The sequence below is a fragment of the Manis javanica genome, chromosome 15, assembly GCF_040802235.1.
Source record: "Manis javanica isolate MJ-LG chromosome 15, MJ_LKY, whole genome shotgun sequence".
Lineage (NCBI taxonomy): Eukaryota > Metazoa > Chordata > Mammalia > Pholidota > Manidae > Manis > Manis javanica.
The window spans coordinates 87,434,885-87,458,432 of NC_133170.1; the positions used below are offsets into that span (position 1 = coordinate 87,434,885).

At 43.2% G+C, this 23,548-nt stretch overlaps 1 protein-coding gene across 7 annotated transcripts in view; it reads right to left on the bottom strand.

Annotated features, from left to right (window-relative positions):
* The window catches only part of LOC108401424 (zinc finger protein 337-like), an 80,612-nt gene that overhangs the window by 17,609 nt on the left and 39,455 nt on the right, over positions 1–23,548 (bottom strand). The window contains exons 2-5 of one of the 7 annotated variants that reach the window (XM_073223118.1): positions 13,997–14,072; positions 13,533–13,659; positions 13,159–13,254; positions 8,925–9,457 (exon numbers count right to left, since the gene is read on the bottom strand). In XM_073223118.1, coding sequence (XP_073079219.1) covers positions 9,414–9,457; positions 13,159–13,254; positions 13,533–13,659; positions 13,997–14,044 — 315 coding nt within the window. In that variant the 5' untranslated portion in view covers positions 14,045–14,072 and the 3' untranslated portion in view covers positions 8,925–9,413. Of the gene's footprint in view, positions 1–8,924; positions 9,458–11,100; positions 12,469–13,158; positions 13,258–13,532; positions 13,660–13,996; positions 14,073–23,548 lie in introns of those variants that run through there. The other 6 variants (XM_073223117.1, XM_073223115.1, XM_073223120.1 and 3 more) reach the window with 6 other exon arrangements.

A 23,548-nucleotide genomic window follows, 5' to 3' on the forward strand; every position in this document is an offset into this window, starting at 1 on the left:
TTGATATATAATCACAAGAGCAACATTTTGGTTACTAGATTCCCCCCATCATAAAGTCCCCACCACATACCTCATCACAGTCACTGTCCATCAGCGTAGTAAGATGCTGTAGAGTCACTACTTGTCTCCTCTGTGCTGTACTGCCTTCCCGTGCCCCCCACTACATTCTGTGTGCTAGTCATACTGCCCCTTAATCCCCTTATCCCTCCCTCCCTCCCATCCATCTATCCTCCCCAGTCCCTTTCCCTTTGGTACCTGTTAGTCCATTCTTGGGTTCTGTGATTCTGCTGCTGTTTCGCTCCTTCAGTTTTTTCCTTGTTCTTATACTCCACAGATGAGTGAAATTATCTGGTATTTGTCTTTCTCTGACAGACTTATTTCACTGAGCATAATACCCTCCAGCTCAATCCATGTTGTTGCAAATGGTAGGATTTGATTTCTTCTTATGACTGAATAATATTCCATTGTGTGTATGTACCACATCTTCTTTATCCATTCATCTACTGATGGACATTTAGGTTGCTTCCAATTCTTGGCTATTGTAAATAGTGCTGCGATAAACATAGGGGTGCATATGTCTTTTTGAATCTTAGTTTTCTGAGGAACCTCCATGCTGCTTTCCACAATTGTTGAACTACTTTACATTCCAACCAGCAGTGTAGGAAGTTCCCTTTTCTCCACATCCTCACCAGCATTTGTTGTTTGACTTTTGGATGTTAGCCATCCTAAATGGTATGAGGTGATATCTCATTGTGACTTTATTTTGTATTTCTCTGATGATTAGTGATGTGCAGCATCTTTTCATGTGCATGTTGGCCATATGAATTTCTTTGGAGAAGTGTCTGTTCAGATCCTCTGCCCATTTTTTAATCAGATTATTCGCTTTTTGTTTGTTGAGGCAATGAGCTCTTTATGTATTTTGGATGTCAACCCCTTATCAGATGTCATTTATGAATATATTCTCCCATTCTGTCAGATGCCTTTTTGTTCTACTGATGGTATCCTTTGCTGTACAAATGCTTTTTAGTTTGATATAGTCCCACTTGTTCATTTTTGCTTTTGTTTCCCTTGCCTGGGGAGATATGTTCATTAAGAGAAAAGACAAACTGAATTAATGATCAAGAGAACACAAAACTTGTTCTCTGATCGAAGATTTTTGAGGTTGCTCTAACCATGATACCTGGAATAAATCCTGCCTGGCCATGTAGTAAAATTATTTTTATATGTTATCAGACTTTTTATAGTAATAGGGTTTTTACATTTATGTTCACGCAATATATTGTCTATACTTTTCTTTTTGTCTTTATCTTCTTTGGGTACTAACACTGTCTTCAGAAAATGGGTTAAGTGTTCCCTCTGCTTCTATTTTCTAGAAGAGATTGTAGAAAATTGGCATAATTTATTCTTTAAAGGTTTTGTAGAATTTGCCAGTGAAACAATTTGCATCTGGTCCTTCTCTTCGGGGAGGTTATTAATTATTGATTTCATTTGTCCAACAGATATGGTCCTATTGATATGATGTATTTTTTTTATATGAGCTTTGATGGATTGTCTCAGCAAATTAGTGCATTTCATCTAAGTTATCAAATCTGTGGCCATAGAGTTGTTCATAATACTCCTTTATTATCCTTTGATGTTCATGGGGATCAATAGTGATGGCTAATCTTTAATTTTTGATATTCATAAGTTGTGTCTTATATCTCTTTTTCTTAACTAGCCTAATGGTTGATCAATTTTCCTTGATATTTTCAATGCCCCAGCTTTTCTTTTCCTTGACTTTCTCTATTGGTTTCTTCTTTTAAATTTCATTCATCTCTGCTCTAGTTTTCATTGTTTCTTTTATTCTGCTTGCTTAGGTTTATATTACTCTTCCTTTTTAGTTTTATGTGGTGGTAGATCATATTATTGATTTACTTTTTTTTCACTCCTAATGTATGCATTCATTGGTAGAAATATCCTTTTAAGCACTGCTTTCACTGCATTCCACAAATTTCAAATCAATTGTTTTCATTCATGTAGTTTAAAATATTTAAATTCACCCCCACCCCCCCACCCCTCCTGGGATTTCTTCAGCCCAGCCCACATGTCCTTTAGAAGGTCAATTAAAAAATTTCCAGGTATTTTGGTATTTTGATGCATGTTTGGTATGGAATTCAAGTTTCATTTGACTGATCTGAGAGCAAGCTTTTTATTATGTGGGTATTAGTTTCCTAGGGCCACCATAACACATTACCACACAGATTGGGGAGCTTGAACAGCATGAGTTTATTTCCCCACAGCAGTGGCAACTACAATTCCAGGACCAAGGGGGTGAGCTGAATTGGGTTCTTCTGAGGCCCTTTGGTTTGTGGGTGGCTCTGTTCTGTCTTTGCATGGTCTCTCTGTGCGTGTGTGTGTGTGTATGTCATACTTCACTGTTTTTATAAGGACACCAGTCATATTGGATTAGGGCCCACCTGCTGACCTCATTTAAATTTGGTTACTTCTTTTTACACCCTGTCTCCACATACAATCACATACGGAGTTACTGGGGGGTCAGGAAATTAACGCATGAAGTTGAGTTGGGGGGACACACAATTCAGCCCATAGCAATGACTATCCTTTTAAGCACGTTGTACTGGTTTTACTGCACAGAATGAGGTCTGTCTCAGTAAAAGTGTCATAGGTGCATGAGAAAATGTGTATTCTGTCACTGTGGGATCAAATATTCTGTAAATGTCAGATCCAATTGTATTATGAGTGATTTTCTACTCAGTTGAACTTTATCCTTATACATTTTCTGCCTGCTGGATATTTCAATTACTGATGGAGTGCTGCTGAGGTCTCCCACGCTTACAGTAAGAATATCTATTTCTCTTTGTAGTCCTATCAGTTTTTGCTTCATGTATTTTGAGTCTCTGTTAGGTGCAAACAAATGAAGGGTTGTGGTAACCCTTGGAGAGTTGATCCCTTTATTACTATGTAGTGCCTCTCTTTATCTCTGATAATTTTCCTTGTGAAATTTGCTTTGTCTAAAACCAACGCAGCTACTCCAGCTTTCATTTATTGTAGCAACGATGCACCTCTTGCCATCCCTTTACTTGTAGTCTCTGTGTTTATACATAGAGTACATATTTTTAGACATGTGGTTCTTTACCTCAAAGGGATTGTTATACTTGGACTAATATCTACATATTGGTAACTGTTTTGCATTCACTGCACTTTTTTTGTCTTCCCTTCTTTTTCTGCCTTTTGTGGTTTTTACTGAGCTTTCCACATGATTACACTCTCCCTTTAGCAAGTTAATACTCATTTTCAGTGCTTGTAGTGGTTGCTTATTCTTTCACATCTCATGTAGTTCCTGTAAAATAACACTCTATTTCTTTATGGGTAGTTTAAGTGCCTTAAAATACAAGAAAAATACAGGATTTTACTTACTTTATTCCTCTACACTCTTTTTTCTGTAGAAATGATTTTCACATGCACACACATTTTCCTCTGAAGAATTTCTTTTAACATTTCTTGCAAATCTGGTCTACTGGCAAAAAAGTTCCCTCAATTTTTGTCTGAGAAAGGGCTCTTTCTTCACTTCTTAGTGTCATGGGATACAAGATTCTAGGTGTTCTTTTCTTTTAATACTTCAAATATTTCACTCCCATTGTTGCTTGTGTGATTTCTGAAGAACAGTCCAAGTTGTAATGTTTTTGGCTGCTAAACATGTTAGGCAACAGAAATGGAATAGGTCTTTACTGTGAGGTTTTATATTTACGTAATTCAGTTATGCTGCATTAATATTTTTTATAGCTCTTGTGTTCTTGTGTTTCTCTTTCCCGTTGCCTATTTCTCTAAGAACTCCTCCTTAAGTAGAGTTGCTCAGTTGTGATTAACTGCAGTTATGCTGTGCTCTATTGATGTGGTAGCACGTTTTGGAAAGGTTAAACGTTTTTAAATCTTAGGACTAATTTTTTTAAATGTTTGTCCATGTACTTGTGCTGTGACTCTGAGAATAATTTCCTTTATTCTTTTGCAGACTTTTACTGTTTATAACCATTTAGAAGGTATGGTCTATTTTGTTTAGGATAAGAATGTTGGTGACTTGTGCTTAAGGTTGATGTTGACGTGAGCTTTTCCAAATGTTTTCAGGTATCCTTGAGTCAGAAAATTTCATACTGTCCTTACCCTTCTCTTTGTATGAGAAAGGTTTGACTAGACGAGGGAGGAGCTATCCACCTTCATCTAAGTCAGACAAGGATTTGGTGAGGTAGTTCTCAATGATAGGACCTTGTATGTGGATCAGAACACTCATGTGTTTTTCAGAATGTTTACTTCTCCCCTGTGGATATTTTGAAATGTTCACTTTTGCTTTCCCCTGCTTGAAGCATGAGATTTATCCTCATATCTTCATTTATTTTGTGCAAACTTCCTGAAGGTAAAGCTCATGAATGAGTTGTGATTCCTCTAAAAATTGGCCACTGGGAATTTTGTGTCTAAATTGTTTATTTCTCCAAACCAGGAAGTGGAATTCTTGGGGCAAGGGTTCAAGGTCTGGTGCAGGCAGGTGAGCCCACATTGGCCCTTGTACTTCTTGCTAGGGCCTTTACTGAAAAGGGGTTACAATTGTGATTATGTATCACACAATTCAGTCCTTTTCAAGAACCCAGAGTCATTCTTTTTTTCTTTGCAACTAGCTTTTTCTCATTATTTTGAGCTCTCTTGGGTTCATACAAAATTTGAGAAAGTACAGAGTTACCATATTCCACTTGCCCACACACATGCGTAGCCTCCTCCACTATCAACATCCCCCACCAGAATGGTGGTACATTTGTACAATTGGATGTACATTGACACATCACCCAAAGTCTGTAGTTTACATTAATGACTCGGTGTTGTGACTTGTATAATGGTTTGGACATTTATATAATGACATGTATGCACCACTAGGGGGTCAAACAGAATAGTTTCACTGTCCTAAAAATACCCTGTGCTTTTTTATTTAGGTATCATTGATATACAATCTTATGCTCAGTTTTCACATGAGCAGTATTGTGGTTACTACATTGCCCCTTTTATCAAGTCCCCACCACATACCCCTTTACAGTCACTGTCCATCAGCATAGTAAGATGTTTTAGTCACCACTTGTCTTCTCTGTGCTCTACTGCCTTCCCCATGCCCACCCCTATGTTATGTGTGCTAATTATAATACCCCTAAACTCCCTTACTCCTTCCTTCCCACCCACCTTCCCCAACCTTTCACTTTGGTAACCACTAGTCCACTTTTGGGTTCTGTGAGTCTGATGCTGTTTTGTTTTTTCAGTTTTTGCTTTGTTGTTATAGTCCACAGAGTAGTAAAATGATTTGGTACTTGTCTTCAGAGAGTCATTCTTTTGAAATGCAATCGTTATTAGGGCAGAGCTGTAGCCTGGTTTCTGGATGAGTTGAATCCTAACTACAAAAAACAGCTGGCCGGAACACATCCTGCTGACCAGCCCTGAATTTTTAATTCTCAGTCTCTACTGAGCTCCTGTATTGCCTTGCTTCCTCCCTCTACCTTTAAAATGTCCAAGTAACTTCTGCACACCAATTAAGATTTATAGACAGATAAGATAGATGATGAGAATTAGCTCATGCACTAATGCACCCCACTAAGCCCCACAGTCCACCATCTGGATGCTGTGTCTGAAGGCCTGAGAGCTAGGGAAGCTGATGGTGTGAGTCCCAGAGAACAGAAGGCCCAAGTTCTCTGGTGGAGACATAAGCACCAGGTCATATATCTGTGCTCAGATATCTGAGGGCAGAAGATGGATATTCTGGCTCCCAAATATAGAAATTTCCCTCATTCACCTTTTTACTCAATTTGGGACACGAACAGACTGGATGACAACATCTACGTGGGTGAGGACAATCTTTATTCAGTCTACTGGACCAAATACTAATCTCTTAAGAACGCTTTCACAAAAAGCCCAGAATAATCTTACTGTCTCGGCATTCCACAGCACAGGGAACACACAAAGTTAACCCCCACAGCCACTGACTGCGGTACACACGTACAGCCTTCTGAGCCCCCGTTTCCTTCTGCAGTGCTTATGGAGGGTAGTGGGGAGCAGTCCTGCCCCTGGTCTTTAAGGTCCTTCTCTCCTTACATTCAAGTGCCCATGTCATCACACCTGTCGCAGCTTTTCCCTCCACCAGGGCATTTCCCAGGGAACTTGGAAAACAGAGCTGAGTGCCTACCTGTACCCACGCACCAACTTCCCCTTTTACCAACCAGGCAGGGAGCCATTCCCCTATTTTCCTACCCATGTTGTCAGGCTGTTCTGGGTACCTCTTGTATCAGGGCTGTCTGCAAAGGAGACACTGAGATAGAACTAAACAAAACGACTTTTATTTAGAGATTGTGCGTGAGAAGATGGGGAGGGAGCTGAGGCCACCTGGGATGGAGCAGGCAAGAGGAGTGCTCAGTGGAAACGCCCCAGACTTCTGTGTAGCCTCCCGGACGTGTCAGCAACAGGACTTCCCTGATTCCTGGGCTGCTGTCACTGGCTCAGCAGCCCATGTGAAGCGGCCGGGCATGAGACCCAGTTGGAAGGAGAGAGACTACATTTCCCCAAGAGCTTGGGTGATTACCTCCCCTTCCCTGGTATGTTTCTCAAAAGTGGACCTCAAGTCTCAGCATCTGCAATATTCAAGATCATTGGGACTTACTTTCCTGATTGGGAAACTGGCCACTTTGAAGGAACCCTCTGGACCCCCTATGATTGCATGGTATATCTGTGAGCAAGGACATATCATGCCTTGATATGTCTGCCACTTGATCCTTTCCTTAAGAGAAACTGCAGTAACTGCTATTTATACATTTGTAGTCAAGGGGCTCCTAAAGTTTCTCTGGATCTTGGATGAGTAGGTGAGAGGTGGTGACTAGTTTTTCTATGTCTGTTGACTTCTAACTAATGCTTTGACCACACTGTCCACACAAAAGTTCTTTCCTGCTGAGTGGAACCTCTGATTCCCAGTGTGATTATGGCTCATCTTTCTCACTCTGCAGCACACACATCACACATGCTCTTTCCTCCATGTGTGCACTGGGGCCAGGGGAGGGATGACTGTCCAGTGAGGCCTTGTGCACATTCCCCACACAACTGCTTCTCTCCTAGGTGTGCCACTGCCTACCTACTGTTGTAGGACTTGAAACTCCAGTGGCTGATCTCCTGGCATTTTATAGGTTTCTCTTGAGTGTATTTTCTCACACATGATAAGGTCAGACTCATTGGTACAGACTCACCCACACTCCTTGCACCTGATGCTTGACTTCCAAATCTTTGCCCATGCTCACTACAAGCATACCGATTTTCCCTAGTGTTTCCTATAGTGGAAGAGCACAGGTGATTTTCAGCTAAAGCCTTGCCCATACTCCTTGCACACCACAGTCTTCTCCTCTGAGTGTTTCAACTCATGGGGTATCAGGATTGATCTTTGGAAAAAGCCTTACCTACACTCCTTGAACAAAAAGGCTTCTCCCCTGAGTGTTTTCTCTGGTGCGATATGAGCATTGATTTTCTGATAAAGCTTTGCCCACAGTCTTTGCACACACATGGCTTCTCTTTTGAGTGTGTCCTCTGGTGGAAGTTCAGGCATGGTTTTTGAATAAAGCCTTGCCCACACTCTTTGCACAGAAAAGACTTGTCCCCTGAGTGTGTTTTCTGATGTCTTAAGAGATGTGCCTTCAATCTAAAACTTCGCCTACAAAACCTGCACACAAAAGGCTTCTCCCCTGAGTGTGTCTTCTGATGTCTCAGCAGATCTGACTTCCAGCTAAAACTTCGCCCACAAGAGCTGCACACAAAAGGCTTCTCCCCTGAGTGTTTCCACTGGTGGGAGATCAGGGATGATTTTTGGATAAAGCCTTGCCCACACTCCTTGCACACAAAAGGCTTCTCCTCTGAGTGTGTCCTCTGATGTCTCCGAAGGTTTGACTTCCAGCTAAACCCTTGTCCACAGTATCTGCACAACAGAGGCTTCTCCCCTGAGTGTTTCCACTGGTGGGAGATCAGCGATGCTTTTCGGATAAAGCCTTGCCCACACTCCTTGCACACAAAAGGCTTCTCCCCTGAGTGTGTCTTCTCATGTCTCACGAGATTTGGTCCCCAGCGAAAATTTTGTCCACAGTATCTGCACTCAAAAGGCTTCTCACCTGAATGTTTCCACTGGTGGGAGAGCAGGGATGATTTTTGGGTAAAGACTTGCCCACACTCCTTGCACACAAAAGGCTTTTCCCCTGAGTGTGACCTCCTGTGTGTTCTGAGGTTTGATTTAGTGAGGAATTCTAGCCCACCCTCCCTGCACATATATGAAATCTCTCCTGGGTGAGTCTTCTGGTGTGAGAATAGTGCTGACTTATCAGTAAAGTCCTGTCCACACTCCCTGCATGTTAAAAGATTCTGTCCATGATGTGCTTTTCTGTGATCAAGCAGCTTTGTCTTCTGATTAAAGCATTGCCCACACTCTGCACATCTGAATGCTTCCCATCTTGAATTCTCTTTTCCTTTTAATACTTTGCCTGTTTCTTTAGGATTTCCCCTCTGGGCCTGGCTGCCATCTATTTCCACCACTGTGTTCCTTTGCCCCAGACTTACTGCCTGTGTGGGGTGTGGGCTGGCAGATGCCCCTGAGGTCTGACTCCCCCTCCCCAACAAGGTCTGGGAGTTTTCTTCTCTCTCTTGACCTTCTACCCTATCACTCTGGTCACTCTGATGAGAGAGTTCTTCCTGGTCTTGTTCCTGGTGCTCCAGGCCAAGACTCCTTGGCTGTGAGTAATTTGTTGCATGTGCACCTGCAGACATCTGAGCAGAATGGTCGTGAATCGTGTGCCTGATGAGGATGTGCTGACTGCTGAAGTACAGTGGGCAGCAGGGACAGAGATGGATTCCTGGCTTTGCTTCTGCTGAAGAGGAAAAGTGCCCCATCAGGATGGTCACAGGTGAAGCAGCCTGGGCCAGCACACAACACAAATGCCACCACCTCCCATAAAGGTTCCCCTCCCAGGCCCTGCTCTTCCATCTAGTTGGAAGCTTATATTTTCACTTAGAGAGACGAACATACACACTAGAAAAGGATTTGCTCCATAGTCTGTTTCCTAAACTATAACTAGAGTATCAACTACATTATAAATCCCACTGAGCCTTAAAAAGGAATGAAATCATGGGGGGGGGGGCACTCAATAATAAGGATGGATGTAATAACCACATTGTTTTTCTTGTGAAACCTTCTAAAGAGTGTATCTCAATACCTTAATGAAAAACATAAAAAGTCCAGAGTGGATTTGGAGGACAAGGACAAATCAGCTCATGTTATTTGTAGGAACAGTAGAGAGAGAGACTGCATAGGCAGCTTGGAGCTCAGCCATGCAGGGCAGGGGAGGAGCCTGGGTGTGATCCAATCATAGTGGAGGCATCCCCACTGGCCAGGACATACCTGAATAACCTGGAAAGTAGACAGACTGTTAAAGGCCTGCCTGGAGCCTGGGATATTCAAAAGACACTTGCAGTACTCCACATGAGAGCAATGCTGCCCAAGCAAGGGACAGGGCCAAGAGAAAGGAAACTGGTTAGTCCACTGCTGGAATTCCACTAGTAAGAACGAAGAGTTGAACAGACATTGGATAGCCAACTAGCAGAATATGACCCTACTCAGCCACCATCTCTGGGAGCTATACCCTGGGAAGAACCTTGACATCACACCATCATGGAGTTGAACCTGACTGTATGAGCACAGGTGCTTGTTCAGGTTCAGGGTTCTCTATGAAGCCCTGTGCTGGCACCTTTAAGAACAGATTGGTTTTCATAAAAGATAATGAAAATATTGTCTTCCAGATAGAGCACAGAGGTCTAAAGTCTGATTCTTGCTTTGCAATAATTCTATATAGTGTGGATAAAACTGAATTGTACATTTCTTGAAAGTTTACTGCCCAGGCATTGGGCGGGGCTAAGCGGATTTATTATTTATTTATTTTTATTGAAGCATAGTTGATGTACAGTAAATACTGGCTTCAAGTATATGACCTAGTGATTCAATTTATATACACCAATGCATGCAGTTATTATCTGTCAACACAGAAAGATGTTACAGAACTGACTATATTCACTGTGCTGTACTTCCATCCCCATGACTAATTTATATTATCATTGAGATTTTGTACTTCTTACCCCTTCACCTATTTTACCCGCCCATCCCAATCCCTTCCCCATGTTTAACTACCAGTCACTAAAATGTCATCCACTACCCCACCCAATCTAATTTGCTTTACAGGGGAGGTGTGTTTCCCAACTGAGGAGGGAGAAGACACTATCTCCTACATGTTACTAATTAGCTTAGAGTAGAATTTTGGTGATGCCAGAGTCTGTGGCCCCAGCCCTTATATGGCATGTGATTTGAGGAGAGATTATAAGCAGTCACTAAGACTGAAGGCTTTGAGCTCAGGGCTGCACTCACATTTCCCCTGTGAGACCTCAGGGGTATTGCTTAACCTCTCAGGGCCTTGTCCAAGAAGTAGAAATACTCTTAATCCTTCATATAATTGTTGTAAAGATGCAGTGAGATAATGCAAGCAAAGTGCAGAGATTCCTCAGCCCAGCATAGTCAAGAACTTCTCAAGCTTTACTTTCTGTAGCACATGTTAAGCAAACAATAGTTTTGTTTCTTTTGTTTTCCAAGTATAGTTCAAATTGCAAAAAAAGGATTGGGACAGATATATATGCATTATATTTATAGATGTATATATGCTTGTGCACATACATTTGTGTACTTTAATGTGCACGAGCAGCTTTAATCTCCTTTGTCATTTATCACTGTACAATTGTAGAACAAAGCCTGATGTAGATTTCACCTTCAGAGATCTGATTCTGAAGACACAAGTGCATCTAGGATAAGGCAACTTAGAAAGAATCTCATTAACGTCCCTTGGCTGTGGTTTATTTACTTGTAACGTGAGACAATGATATTCACATCACAATGTGGCTGAAAATGTAAAATGAGATGCCAGTGCAAAAAACATGTAGTACCATGTCTGGTACATAATAGTTACACAAAATAAACAAAACATAAAAGGCAAAAAAAAGAAATCTTGCTTATGTGACAACATGGATATATCCTGAGTGTATTAGTCTAAGTCAAATAAGACAGAAAGACAAACACTGCATGGTATCACTTATATGTGGGATCTGAAAACCAGAAATAGAGCAACAGATACGGAAACTGATGGATACCAAAGGTGGGTGGGGGAGGGGCAGGCAAACCAAGATGAAGCGGATAGGTACAAACATTATCATAAAATAAGTAAGTCATGGGGATGTGTTATACACCTAAGACAATATAGTCAATAATGTTACAATAACTTGGAAATGACAGATGGTAATGAGTTATCTTGGGGATCATTTTACAAAGCATAACAATGAATCACTGTGAAACTGAAACTAATCACACCTGAAACTAATTGGATATTGTATGCCCATTATACTTCAATTAAAAATATATTCATCAGATGTCATTTTTGGTGTACACAATCCAGGGACTTCCCATCACATGGACTACATATTAGCATGGAATTCAGGGCCCTATACCCCATCTCCGCTCCTCAGACCTCACTTCTTCCCACTTTCTGACTCGTTCACTCCAGCTGACACTGACTGAGCTTTCTTTTTTATCTTGAGCAAAGTTCTTTCCTGACTTGACAGAAAGAAAATCAAATACACCCACACATAAATGTTTAGCTTATTGGTTTCATTCCTCTGAGTTCTGCTCAAACGTCACTACAGAGACCTCTGTTGTCCATCCTGTGTGACTCCTTCACCCACCCCAAGCCCACTGTCCCAACACCACCGCCATGTGTTTTTCCGGGAGTAGTGCCTTCATGGTATCATAAAGGGGGGCTGTTGTCCATGATGGTTACTGATATCATGAAGAGATCTAATTAACCAGTAACGAGATCAGAACAGGGTTAAGTATTAGTAGATATGCAGATGAAATGATGGGATGACTAAGACTTGCTTCAAAATAATCCAGCAGGGGGAGAAGAGGGTGAGAGGGAGGAGGCAGGACTGCCCCCCAGAGAGTGGAGCTGGGAGACAGGCCCACAGAGCTCATCAGATCAGGGCTATTTCACGTCATGTCGCCTGTACACAAAGAACGAGGCACTAACAAACTGACCATGATCACACAGGGACAGATGGACTCATTGGGGAGAAATACAATAGATGTCATACGATAGAGGACTTAAAATGTGTCTCTCAAATGCAGGACGGACAGTACAAACTGACCGACTCCTGCCAAACAAACTGGTAAAGACTTATGAGCTGAGGAACGACAACAATCTACAGGATGTGTTCGCGGCCGAGGCTCAGCGAGGATTCCTGCAGCAGGACACAAGGGGACTTCCAAGCACATGGCAATGGCAGCCACCTCAACGTGAGTCGGCTACCACGCTCCCCAAGAGGGGCCTAGGGATCAGGAAGGACAGACGAAGCCGAAAACCAACACCTTCAGCATAACCAGAAGACACCCCACAAATTCACACTTGTCCACAGCCAAGGAAGGGTCATCAGATCTCAGCAGAATCTCCCATGATCCCACCAAAAGGGCCTGGGGGAGGGAGGCCCAGGAAGTACTGGGCACACAGGAGACGGGAACAGGGGGCCCAAAGGGGAACCCCCTTTGCAGCAAGACAGCAAGTCCAGGTGACAGGAGAAAGAACCGTGACAAGCAGTCCCCATGGTGCCCACCTCCAGACAGCAGCCCCCCGAAGGCAGTGCCTCTGGGGCACAATAGGGGAAAGAAAGGAGAAGTGGCCCCGGACACAAGTGGTGAGAAGAAGAGGTGGAAGACGGGAAACACAGGGCCCTGCAGGACACTAACAAAGAAAAGACACCCCACTGCTGCCTCAGAGAGCCAGGTCAGCAAGGCCACAGTGGGAAAGCCTGCTGTGGAGAAGGAGGGCTTCCTGCAGTTGGAAGGTGTCTGGGCACCCAGGACACCCCCTCACTCATCCAAAATGATGGTGTGGGAGGGAGGCAGGGCCAGGCAGCCTCAGCAGCCACAGTGCGGGAGGACAGCTTCCTGCCAGGGCCTCTGAGCAGCCGCCCCCGCCCTGCAGAGCCGAAGGCCAGTGTCCACCCAGAGGCTCCCCTCACCTGGACCAGGGCCTGGCCGGTGTCTCCTCTCTTCCCTCCAGGGCTCTTTCCCTCGCTCCAGCCACGTGATGAGTTCCGGTTTAGAACAGTGAATTCCTGCTTAGTGGGAAAAAGGAGATGACTCTTGGTTGTAGGCTGGGAGGACTATCTGCAGGACCCAGACTGGGGGGGTGGGGGGTGGAAGACCGGGGTGATGGGAAGGAGCTGGGACAAATGCATTCCAGGCTGTGTTCGCGCTGGCAGCACTCCCAGAGGTACACAGCCCCCGCCCATCCCCAGGGGAGCAGGAAGCTGAGCACCTGCTTCTCAGTGGGACCCCAGGGAGAGTAAGGTTCAAAGGATGCAAAACAGCCCTGAGGGGAGCCCCCGCTCACCCAGCGACACCAGGTGGCTGAAGTTCTCCAGCATCACGTGTCTGTACAGGGTCCTCTGCGCAGGGCTCAGCAGCTCCCATTCCTTCTGCGTGAAATCCACAGCCACATCCTCAAACGTCACAAAAGCCTGCAACACAAACCCAGGCCTGCTCACCAGGAGGCTGCGAGCCACAGCCTGGCCACGTGCGGGCACGGGGGCTGCATCCATCCCCCAGCTTTGCAGGCGACGACTGGGTGCCAGACCTTCCAAACTGCAGGCAGTGGTTCCCAGGGGCAGCCTGAGATGGACAGCACGTCTGCCCTCCTCCCCAGCCCAAGGACCTGCCTCATTCCGCTGCGGCTGATCAGCAGGTCACATCCCCTGGACGGCTGCTGCCTTGGCCCTGTACCGAGGCAGCCACCAGGCAAGTGAAGGGATGGGACCGTCCTGTGATGGCAAAGATGGGACATCTGGTACGTCTCACCTCTCTGCCGGCCTTCCAGGGTCCCAGGGCCGCCTTCCTGCTCTCCATGGGGAAGGGAAGCCCTCGGAGGGCTGCTCTGTGGGGAGGGAAGAGAGTAAGAGGGTGCCTGAGTGCTCGTGTCCCGAGTGAGGCAGGGCTGATACTCGCAGTGGAGAGCAGTCACGGGCACCAGCACGGCCACCTCCAGGGTCCTGACAGGGGCAGAGGGAGCCAGGCTACCTGCTGGCGCAGCTCCACGCTGGGGCCTGGGCAAGAGGCTTCAGTGCCACGGGAGCTGAGTGAGGATTTCTTACCGCGCTGAGTGAGAGACGGCCTTGGGACTCCCCAGGGGAGCTCCTGCCTCTCAGGTCAGGGCCCAGAGCTCCAGGGGGCCTCATGACGGCTCTAGCGCCTCTCCCAGCCTCAGGCTCCATATGCTTACGTAACCAAAGGGCGCAGACCAGAGGACACCGGTACATGCGTTGGCAGGATGCACAGCATGCTGCTAACCTCATGCTGAAGCCCAGGGGAGCCGTGGGCAGGTAATGTGGGGGGGTACCCGGTATAGAAGCAATATCCCACCCCAGGGCAACCGCAGCCAGCCAGCTCACCCCCCAGACCAACCTCCCCCATTTGGGGGTGTGGCAGCCTGTGTCCAGGGAGCTAATGGAAGGTCACACTGTGGAGGCCTCGGGGGTTTCTGATCAGAGGTGAGCGGGCAGAGGCTTCCCCCCAGGACTGCTTCTCACAGCGCCTGGCCTGCCTCCTCCCCTCATACACCCAAGGTCGGGGGCCAAGGCTCGGGCTCAGGTGAGAAATCAGGATTGGAACAGTTCCCAGTATCTCAACGCACCATCAGCACGGGAGGCGGCTGCGCTGTGGTGAACAAGAAGCCCTAAGACACAGAGTCGGCCTCACGTGCGGGAGCCGCTGCCATCTGGGTCCTGGTGCAGCAAAGCACCTGTGGGGCACTTTACTGGGAGTCAGTGTGATCTGAACACGAGCCGGTTGGAAGGTGACACTGAAGAGTCATTAAACAATATGGTGTCACATGGTGTCATTACAGATGGGCAACAGGTCCACGGAGGTTCATTCAATACGGTTGTTTAATTTTCAAACAAAGTGACTGGCTTAAAGATGTCATTAGAACGTTTTCCCAACAGAAAAATATAGCCATGGGGTTAAGAGTGAAGCCAGAGAATAAACAAAGTGACCACCTGGTGAAGAGAGAATCCGTGAGCTGGAAGGCAGTAGGAGCCTTACCTTTGAAATACTAGGCTTATTACCTTAGAGAAACTTAACAAAACTTATCGTGTAGAACTGGTCAGAAAGGAAAAGCACTGAAATTCCATACGTTCTATGCAGGAAGTTAAAAAGCATAAAAAATTTTGTTCTTGATTTCTTTATATACACTTTTTATACCAATAATTAACAGTCTTTTATATCCCATCTGTTGCATCTTTGTCTACTCAAAAGTCACAATGTTATTTTCATATATTTACTTTCAGAAGTTTAAATATTTTATGTTCTCCACAGTGTAAGTCACATTTATTTCCCCTTCTCATTATATGTTGCCAGGTTACAGAAATACAAGCGATCTTTAAAACCTGATTTTGATGTCTTGTGAAGTTCTAAATTCCTTTAATACAAGCAGTTTTATGGTAGATCCCTTAGGATATTTTCCAGGTACGGAACAATGTATTCTGAGAATATAGAAAGTTTAACTTTTTTTCTCAACACTTATGCCTCTTTTTCCTTGTTTGCCTTGACAGACCAGCTGGATATTGTAGCATAATGCTGAGTGAGGGTGGGGAAGGCTGGACGTGAATGCTCGTCCCTGATCTTACCGAAGAGCACGTTACCATCCAACCATGCCCTCTGTTACAGTGAGGAAGTTTCTTCCATTCCTCATGTACTGAGAATGTGTCACAAACAGGAGGGAAAATTGATCATTTATTTGTTCTGCATCAATTAAGATGAGATATGAATTTCCCCATTTACTCTGTGGGGAAGCCGGGGCTCCTATGGCCGGGATCCTCACTGAACTTAAACCACTTGATGATGTTATTGGCCTGTTGCTAGGCTACTGCTTCCCACCCGTAGGCAGTAAGCGATTATTGTGCTACATAGAGAACCTGGCCCAGGGCTCTGGGTGGAGGCAGAGACGCACTACCTACCGTGGGAGAACATGCCAGTAATAAACCCTTTTGCCCTCTGAACGTTCTACTGTCATTTTGTTGGTCACACTAAATCCATAGCGAACTTGCCCAAGGCTGGAACCCACTGGCAAGACAACTCTGTCTGGCTTCAGGACATTAAGGCTCTGTCCCCTCTTGGGCATGAACTCCACGTGGCTAGAGTATATGATCCTGTGCACGTGCTGCAGGACTCCATCTGCTAACGTTTGGTGAGCCTCTCTGACAGCCTCTGGGCTGATGCCTCACATGAAGGGGCATGAGGGACGTTACAGAAACATCCTCAAAATCCCGAGAAGTAACATGTGCACAGAGATTCTTAAAATGCAACAATGCAGGGGCAGAATTCATTTTATGATGCTTTACAGATTCTGTGTCTCTTAGAAATTGAAGGTGTGTGGCCGCTCTGCACTGAGCAAGTCCATCGGCACCACTTTCCCTACAGCACCGGCTCACTCATGCCTCTGGGACACATTTGGCAATTCTCACGTTATTTCACACTTTTCATTGTTCTCCTATTTGTTAGGTGACCGGTGATCTTTGATGTTGCCACTGTAGTGCTTTGGGTGCCCCCTCACTGCACCCACGAGAGTCTATCAGGGGGCGTCCCGAGGGCTGTGCTCACTGGTGGTCCCGTCCCTCTCCCTCTGTTCAGGCCTCCCTGTCCCCTCACACACAGCAATGTACAAATAAGGCCAACGGGTTACCCGACAGTGGCCTCTATGTGTTCCAGTGAAAGGTCACCTGTCTCTCCTGTTATATGAAAAGATAGAGAAGTTCAGCTGAGGGAGGAGGGCATGTCAGAGGGCAAGATGGGCTGAGAACGAGCCCTTTTCACTGAAGACTGAGCCCAGTTCTCTAGGTATGAACACACAGAAAATGTTCGTGAGGGCAGCAGTGTTCCTCCACTGAGCCCCCATTTGATAAGATGAAACAGCCTATGGACGATATGGGGAAAGTTTCGCTGGTCTGGACAGGAGACCAAACCAGCCACAACATTCCCTAAGACGAAAGCCTGACCCAGAGCGAGACCCTCAGTCTCTCCAATCCTACAGAGCTGAGAGATGTGAGGAAGCTGCAGAAGAAAGGGCTGAAGCTGGCAGAGGTTGCCTGATGCAGTTTAAGGAGAGGAACCACCTCTGTAACATAAAAGTGCAGGGAAAGGAGCAGTGCTGACGGTGAAGCGGCACAAGATCTTTTCCGACAAGTTCCAGCTGAGATCACTGACAGGGGGAGGGGGTACACTAAACAACAGGCTTGTAGTGTAGACAAGGCAGCCTTGCATTGGAAGATGTCATCTAGGACTGATAGCTGGAGATCGGAAGGCAGTCCGTTTGCAAACCTTCAGAGGACAGGCTGGCTCTCTTGTGAGGGGCTAATGCAGCTGGTGACTTTACGTTCAAGCCCATGCTCATTTGCCATTCTGAAAACCCTAGGGTCCTGGAAATTAGACTAAAATTTGCTGCCTGTGCTCCCTAAATGGAAACTCAAAGCCTGGATAACTGTACCTCTCTGTAACACAGTTTACTGAATATTTGAAATCCATTGTTGAGAGCCACTGCTCAAAAAAGGATTCCTTCCAAATTTTACTTCTTCCTCACAATGCACCTGGTCACCTAAGAGTTCTGATGGAGGTGTAAAATAATATGAAAGTTTGCAGGCTGCTTACACATCCAATGGATGCAGCCCATATTTTCAAAAGTGATTTGGATTTTCAGTATTCATATAGGAGAAGCACATTTCATAAAGGTACAGCTGCCATAGGTAGTGATGCCCCTCATGGATCTGGGCTTAGGAAACTGCAAATCTTCTGAACAGGATTCACCCTTCTAGATGCTATTATAAGAATATTCAGGATTCTGAGAAAGATTCAAATTACATCGACCTCATGAATCTTCCTGAAAGGGAGTTCGAAATAAAAATCATTAACATGCTCATGGAGGTACAGAAAGATATTCAAGAACTCATGAATGAATTCAGGTTGGAGATCCAATCATTGAAGAGCTCAATGGAAGGTATTATAAGCAGATTAGATACGGTGGAGAAGATAAATGAAATAGAAATTAGAGAAGAGCATACAAAGAAGCTGAAGCACAGACAGAAAAAAGGATCTCTAACAATGAAAGAATATTGAGAGAACCGTGTGACCAATCCAAATGGAACAATATTCACATTATAGGGGTACCAGAAGAAGATGAGAGAAAAAGGATAGAAAGTGTCTTTGAGGAGGTAATTGCCAAAAACTTCCCCAATTAGGGAAGGAAATAGTCTCTCAGGCCATTGAGATGCACAGATCTCCCAACACAAGGGACCCAAGGAAGACAACACCAAGACATATAGTAATTAAAATGGCAAAGATCAAGGATAAGTACAGATTATTAAAAGCAGCCAGACAGATAAATAAGATCACGTACAAAGGAAAGCCCATCAGGCTATCATCAGACTTCTCAGCAGACACATTACATTCCAGAAGGGAGTGGTATGATGTATTTAATGCATGAAGCAGAAGGGCCTTGAACCAATATTAGTTTATCTGGCAGATGATTATTTAAATTTGAAGGAGGGATTAAACAATTTCCAGACAAGCAAAAGCTGAGAGAATTTACCTCCAATAACCCATCTCTACAGTCTATTTTGGAGGGATGGCTATAGATGCAGTGTTCCTAAGGTTTAATAGCTGTCACCAGAGGTAATAAAACCACAGTAAAGAAAGTAGAAAAGCTAATTACTAAGCAAATGCAAAATTAAACAACCTACCCCCAAAGTCAATCAAGGGATAGATGAAGAGTACAGAATATGATATGTAATATATAAAGAATGGAGGAGGAAGAAAAAAGAGTAAAAAAAAAAGAACCTTAATCTTGTGTTTGTAATAGCATATTAAGGAAGTTAGACTCCAAGATAGTAAGGAAGTTACCCTTGAACCTTTGGTAACCACGAATCTAAAGCCTGCAATGGCAATAAGTACATACCTATCAATAATCACCCTAAATGTAAGTGGTCTGAATGCACCAATCAAAGACACAGAGTCACTGAATGGATAAAAAAACAAGACCCATCTATATGCTGCCTACAAGAGACTCACTTTAAACCCAAAGACATACACAGACTAAAAGTGAAGCGATGGAAAAAGATATTTCATGCAAGTAATAGGGAGAAAAAAGCAGGAGTTGAAGTACTTATAACAGACAAAATAGACGTCAAAACAAAGAAAGTCACAAGAGACAAAGAATAACGTTACATAATGATAAAAGACTCAATCCAACAAGACATAACCATTATAAATATATATGCCCCCAACACAGGAGCACCTACATATGTGAAACAAATACTAACAAAATTAAAAGGGGAAATAAAATGCAATGCATTCATTGTGGGAGACTTCAACACTACACTCACTCTGAAGGACAGATAAACCATACAGAAAATAAGTAAGGAGACAGACGTACAGAACAACACATTTAGAACAGATGGACCTAACAGACATCTACAGAACTCTACACCCAAAAGCAACAGAATACACATTCTTCTCAAGTGCACATGGAACATTCTCAAGAATAAGTCATATACTAGGTCACAAAAAGAGCCTCGGTAAATTTAAAAAGATTGAAATTGTATAAACCAGTTTCTCAGACCACAAAAGTATGAAACTAGAAATAAATTACACAAAGAAAATGAAAAATCCCGCAAACACATAGAGGCTTCACAACATGCTCATAAATAACCAATGGATCAATGACCAGATAAAAACAGAGATCAAGCAATATACGGAGACAAATGACAACAATAATTCAACACCGCAAACTCTGTGGGATGCAGCAAACACCATGCTAGGAGGAAAGCATATTGCAATACAGGCCTACATGAGAAAAGAAGAACAATTCCATACAAGCAGTCTAAATTCACAATTAACGACTAGAAAAAGAACAACAAACGAGGCCCAATGTCAATAGGAGGGACATAATAAAGACTAGAGCAGAAATAAATAAAATTGAAAGGAATAAAACAATAGAAAGAAACAATGAAACAAGAGCTGGTTCTTCGAGAAAATAAACAAAATAGATAAACCCCCAGCCAGACTTATCAAGAAAAAAAAAGTCTACTCACATAAATAGAATCAGAAATGAAAAAGGAAAAAACACAGTAATACAAAGAATTATTAGAGAATACTGTGAAAAATTATGTGCTAACAAACTGCATTATCTAGAAGAAATGGACAACTTTCCAGAAAAATACAATCTTCCAAAGCTGACCCAGGAAGAAACAGAAAATCTAAACAGACCAACTACAAGCAACGAAATGGAACTGGTAATCAAAAACCTACCTAAGAAGAAAATCCATGGACCAGATGGCTTCACCATGAAATTTTATCAAACATTCACTGTAGACCTAATACCCATACCCCTTAAAGTTTTCCAAGAGAAGGAATACTTCCAAACTCATTCTATGAGGCAAGAATCATTTTAATACTGAAACCAGGCAAAGACACCAGAAAAAAATAACATTACAGAACAATATCCCTGATGAACATAGATGCAAAAATACTCAACAAAATCTAAGCAAACCAAATTAAAAATACATCAAAAAGATCATCCATCATGATCAAGTGGGATTTATTCCAGGGATGCAAGAATGGTACAACATTCGAAAATCCATCAACCTCATCCACCACATCAACAAAAACAAGGACAAAGACCTCATGATCATCTCCAAAGATGCCAAAAAAGCATTTGACAAAATTCAACATCCTTTCATGATAAAAAATCTCAACAAAATGGGTATAGAGGGCAAGTACCTCAACATAATAAAGGCCATATATGACAAACACACAGCCAACATTATGCTTAACAGCAAGAGGCTGAAAGCTTTTCCTTTAAGATCAGGAACAAGACAAGGATGCCCACTCTCCCCACTTCTATTCAACATAGTAGTGGAGGTCCTAGCCATGAGAATCAAACAACACAAAGAAATAAAGGCATCCAGATTGGCAAAGAAGAAGTCAAACTCTCACTATTTGCAGATGACATGATATTGCACATAAAAAACCCTAAAGAATCCACTCCAAAACTACTAGATCTAAAATCTGAATTCAGAAAAATTGCAGGCTACAAAATTGCATTCCTGTACACTAACAATGAACTAGCAGAGAGAGAAGTCAGGAAAACAATTCCATTCACAGTTGGATCAAAAAGAATAAAATACTTACGAATGAACCTAACCAATGAAGTGAAAGACCTATACCCTGAAAACTACAAGACACTCATGAGAGAAATTAAAGAAGATACCAGTAAATAGAAACACATCCTGTGCTCATGGATAGGAAGAATTAATATTGTCAAAATGGCCATCCTGAATAAAGCAATCTACAGATTCAGTGGAATTCCTATCAAAATACCAACAGCATTCTTCAGTGAACTAGAGAAAATTGTTCTAAAATTCATATGGAGCCACAAAAGACCCAGAAGAGCCAAAGCAATCCTGAGAAGGAAGAATAAAGCTGGGGGAATTATGCTCCCCAACTTGAAGCTCTACTACAAAGCCACAGTAATCAAGACAATTTGGTACTGGCACAAGAACAGACTCATAGATCAATGGAACAGACGAGAGCCCTGAGATAAACCCAACCATATATGGTCAATTAATATATGATAAAGGAGCCATGGACATACAATAGGGAAATGACAGCCTCTTCAAAATCTGGTGCTGGCAAAACTGGACAGTTACATGCAAGAGCATGAAACTGGATTATTGTTTAACCCCATACACAAAAGTAAACTTGAAATGGATCAAAGACCTGAATGTAAGTCATGAAACCATAAAACTCTTAGAAGACAACATAGGCAAAAATCTCCTGAATATAAGCATGGGCAACTTCTTCCTGAATGCATCTCCTTGAGTAAGGGAAACAAAAGCAAAAATGAACTCACGGGACTACATCAAGCTAAAAAGTTTATGTATGGCAAAGGACACCATCAACAGAACAAAAAGGCATCCTTACAGTATGGGAGAATATATTTGTAAATGACATATCCCACAAGGGGTTAACATCCAAAATATAGAGAGAACTTACACACCTCAACACCCAAAAAGCAAATAACCAGATTAAAGAATGGGCAGGGGATATGAGGAGACAGTTCTCCAAAGAAGAAATTCAGATGGCCAACAGGCACATGAGAAGATGCTCCACATCACTAATCATCAAAGAAATGCAAATTAAAACCACAATTAGATATCACCTCACACCAGTAAGGATGGCCAGCATTGAAAACACTAAGAACCACAAATGTTGGCAAGGATGCTGAGAAAGGGGAACCCTCCTACACTGCTGGTGGGAACATAAACTAGTTCAACCATTGTGGAAAGCAATATGGAGGTTCCTCAAAAAACCAAAAATAGAAATACCATTTGACCCAGAATCCCACTTCTTGGAATATACCCAAAGAATATGACTTCTCAGATTCAAAAAGACATATGCACCCCTATGTTCATCGCAGCACTTTTTACAATAGCCAATATATGGAAGCAACCTAAGGGTCCATCTGTAGATGAATGAATAAAGAAGATGTGGTACATATATACAATGGAATACTATTCAGCAATGAGAAAGAAATGAATCCTACCATTTGAAACAACGTGGATGGAGCTGGAGGACAATTATGCTCAGTGAAATAAGCCAGGTGGAAAAAGACAAATGCCAAATCATTTCCCTCATTTGTGGAGTATAACAATGAAGCAAAACTGAAGGAACAAAATGGCAGCAGACTCAGAGACTCCAAGAATGAACTAGTGGTTACCAAATGGGAGGGGTGTGGAAGGGTGGGGGGGGGAGGGAGAAGGGGACTGAGGGGTATTATGTTTAGTACACATGGTGTGGGGGATAATGGGGAGAACAGTGTATCACAGAGAAGGGACATACTAGATCTGTGGCATCTTGCTGCACTAATGGACAGTGACTGCATTGGAGTATCAGTGGAGACTTGATAATATGGGTAAATGTAGTGACCATTTTGTTTTTTCTATCATACCTTAATAAAAAAATACTATATTGCCTATTTGAAAATCAGCATTTGTTGTTCTTATTCTTTTCTATATTAGGCATCCTAACTGGCATAAAGTGATATCTCATTGTGATTTTAATTTGCATTTCCCTGATAATTCACGATGTGGAGCATCTTTTCATGTGCCTGTTGGTCATTTGAACTTCTTGTTTGGAGAAGTGTCTATTCATATGCTCCACCCATTTTTAAATATGGTTATTTGCTTTTAGTGTGTTGAGGCATATGAGTTCTTCATATATTTTCGATGTTAACTCCTTGTTAGATAAGTCATTTATAAATAGTCTCCCACACTGTAGTTTGCCTTCTTGTTCTGCTGATAA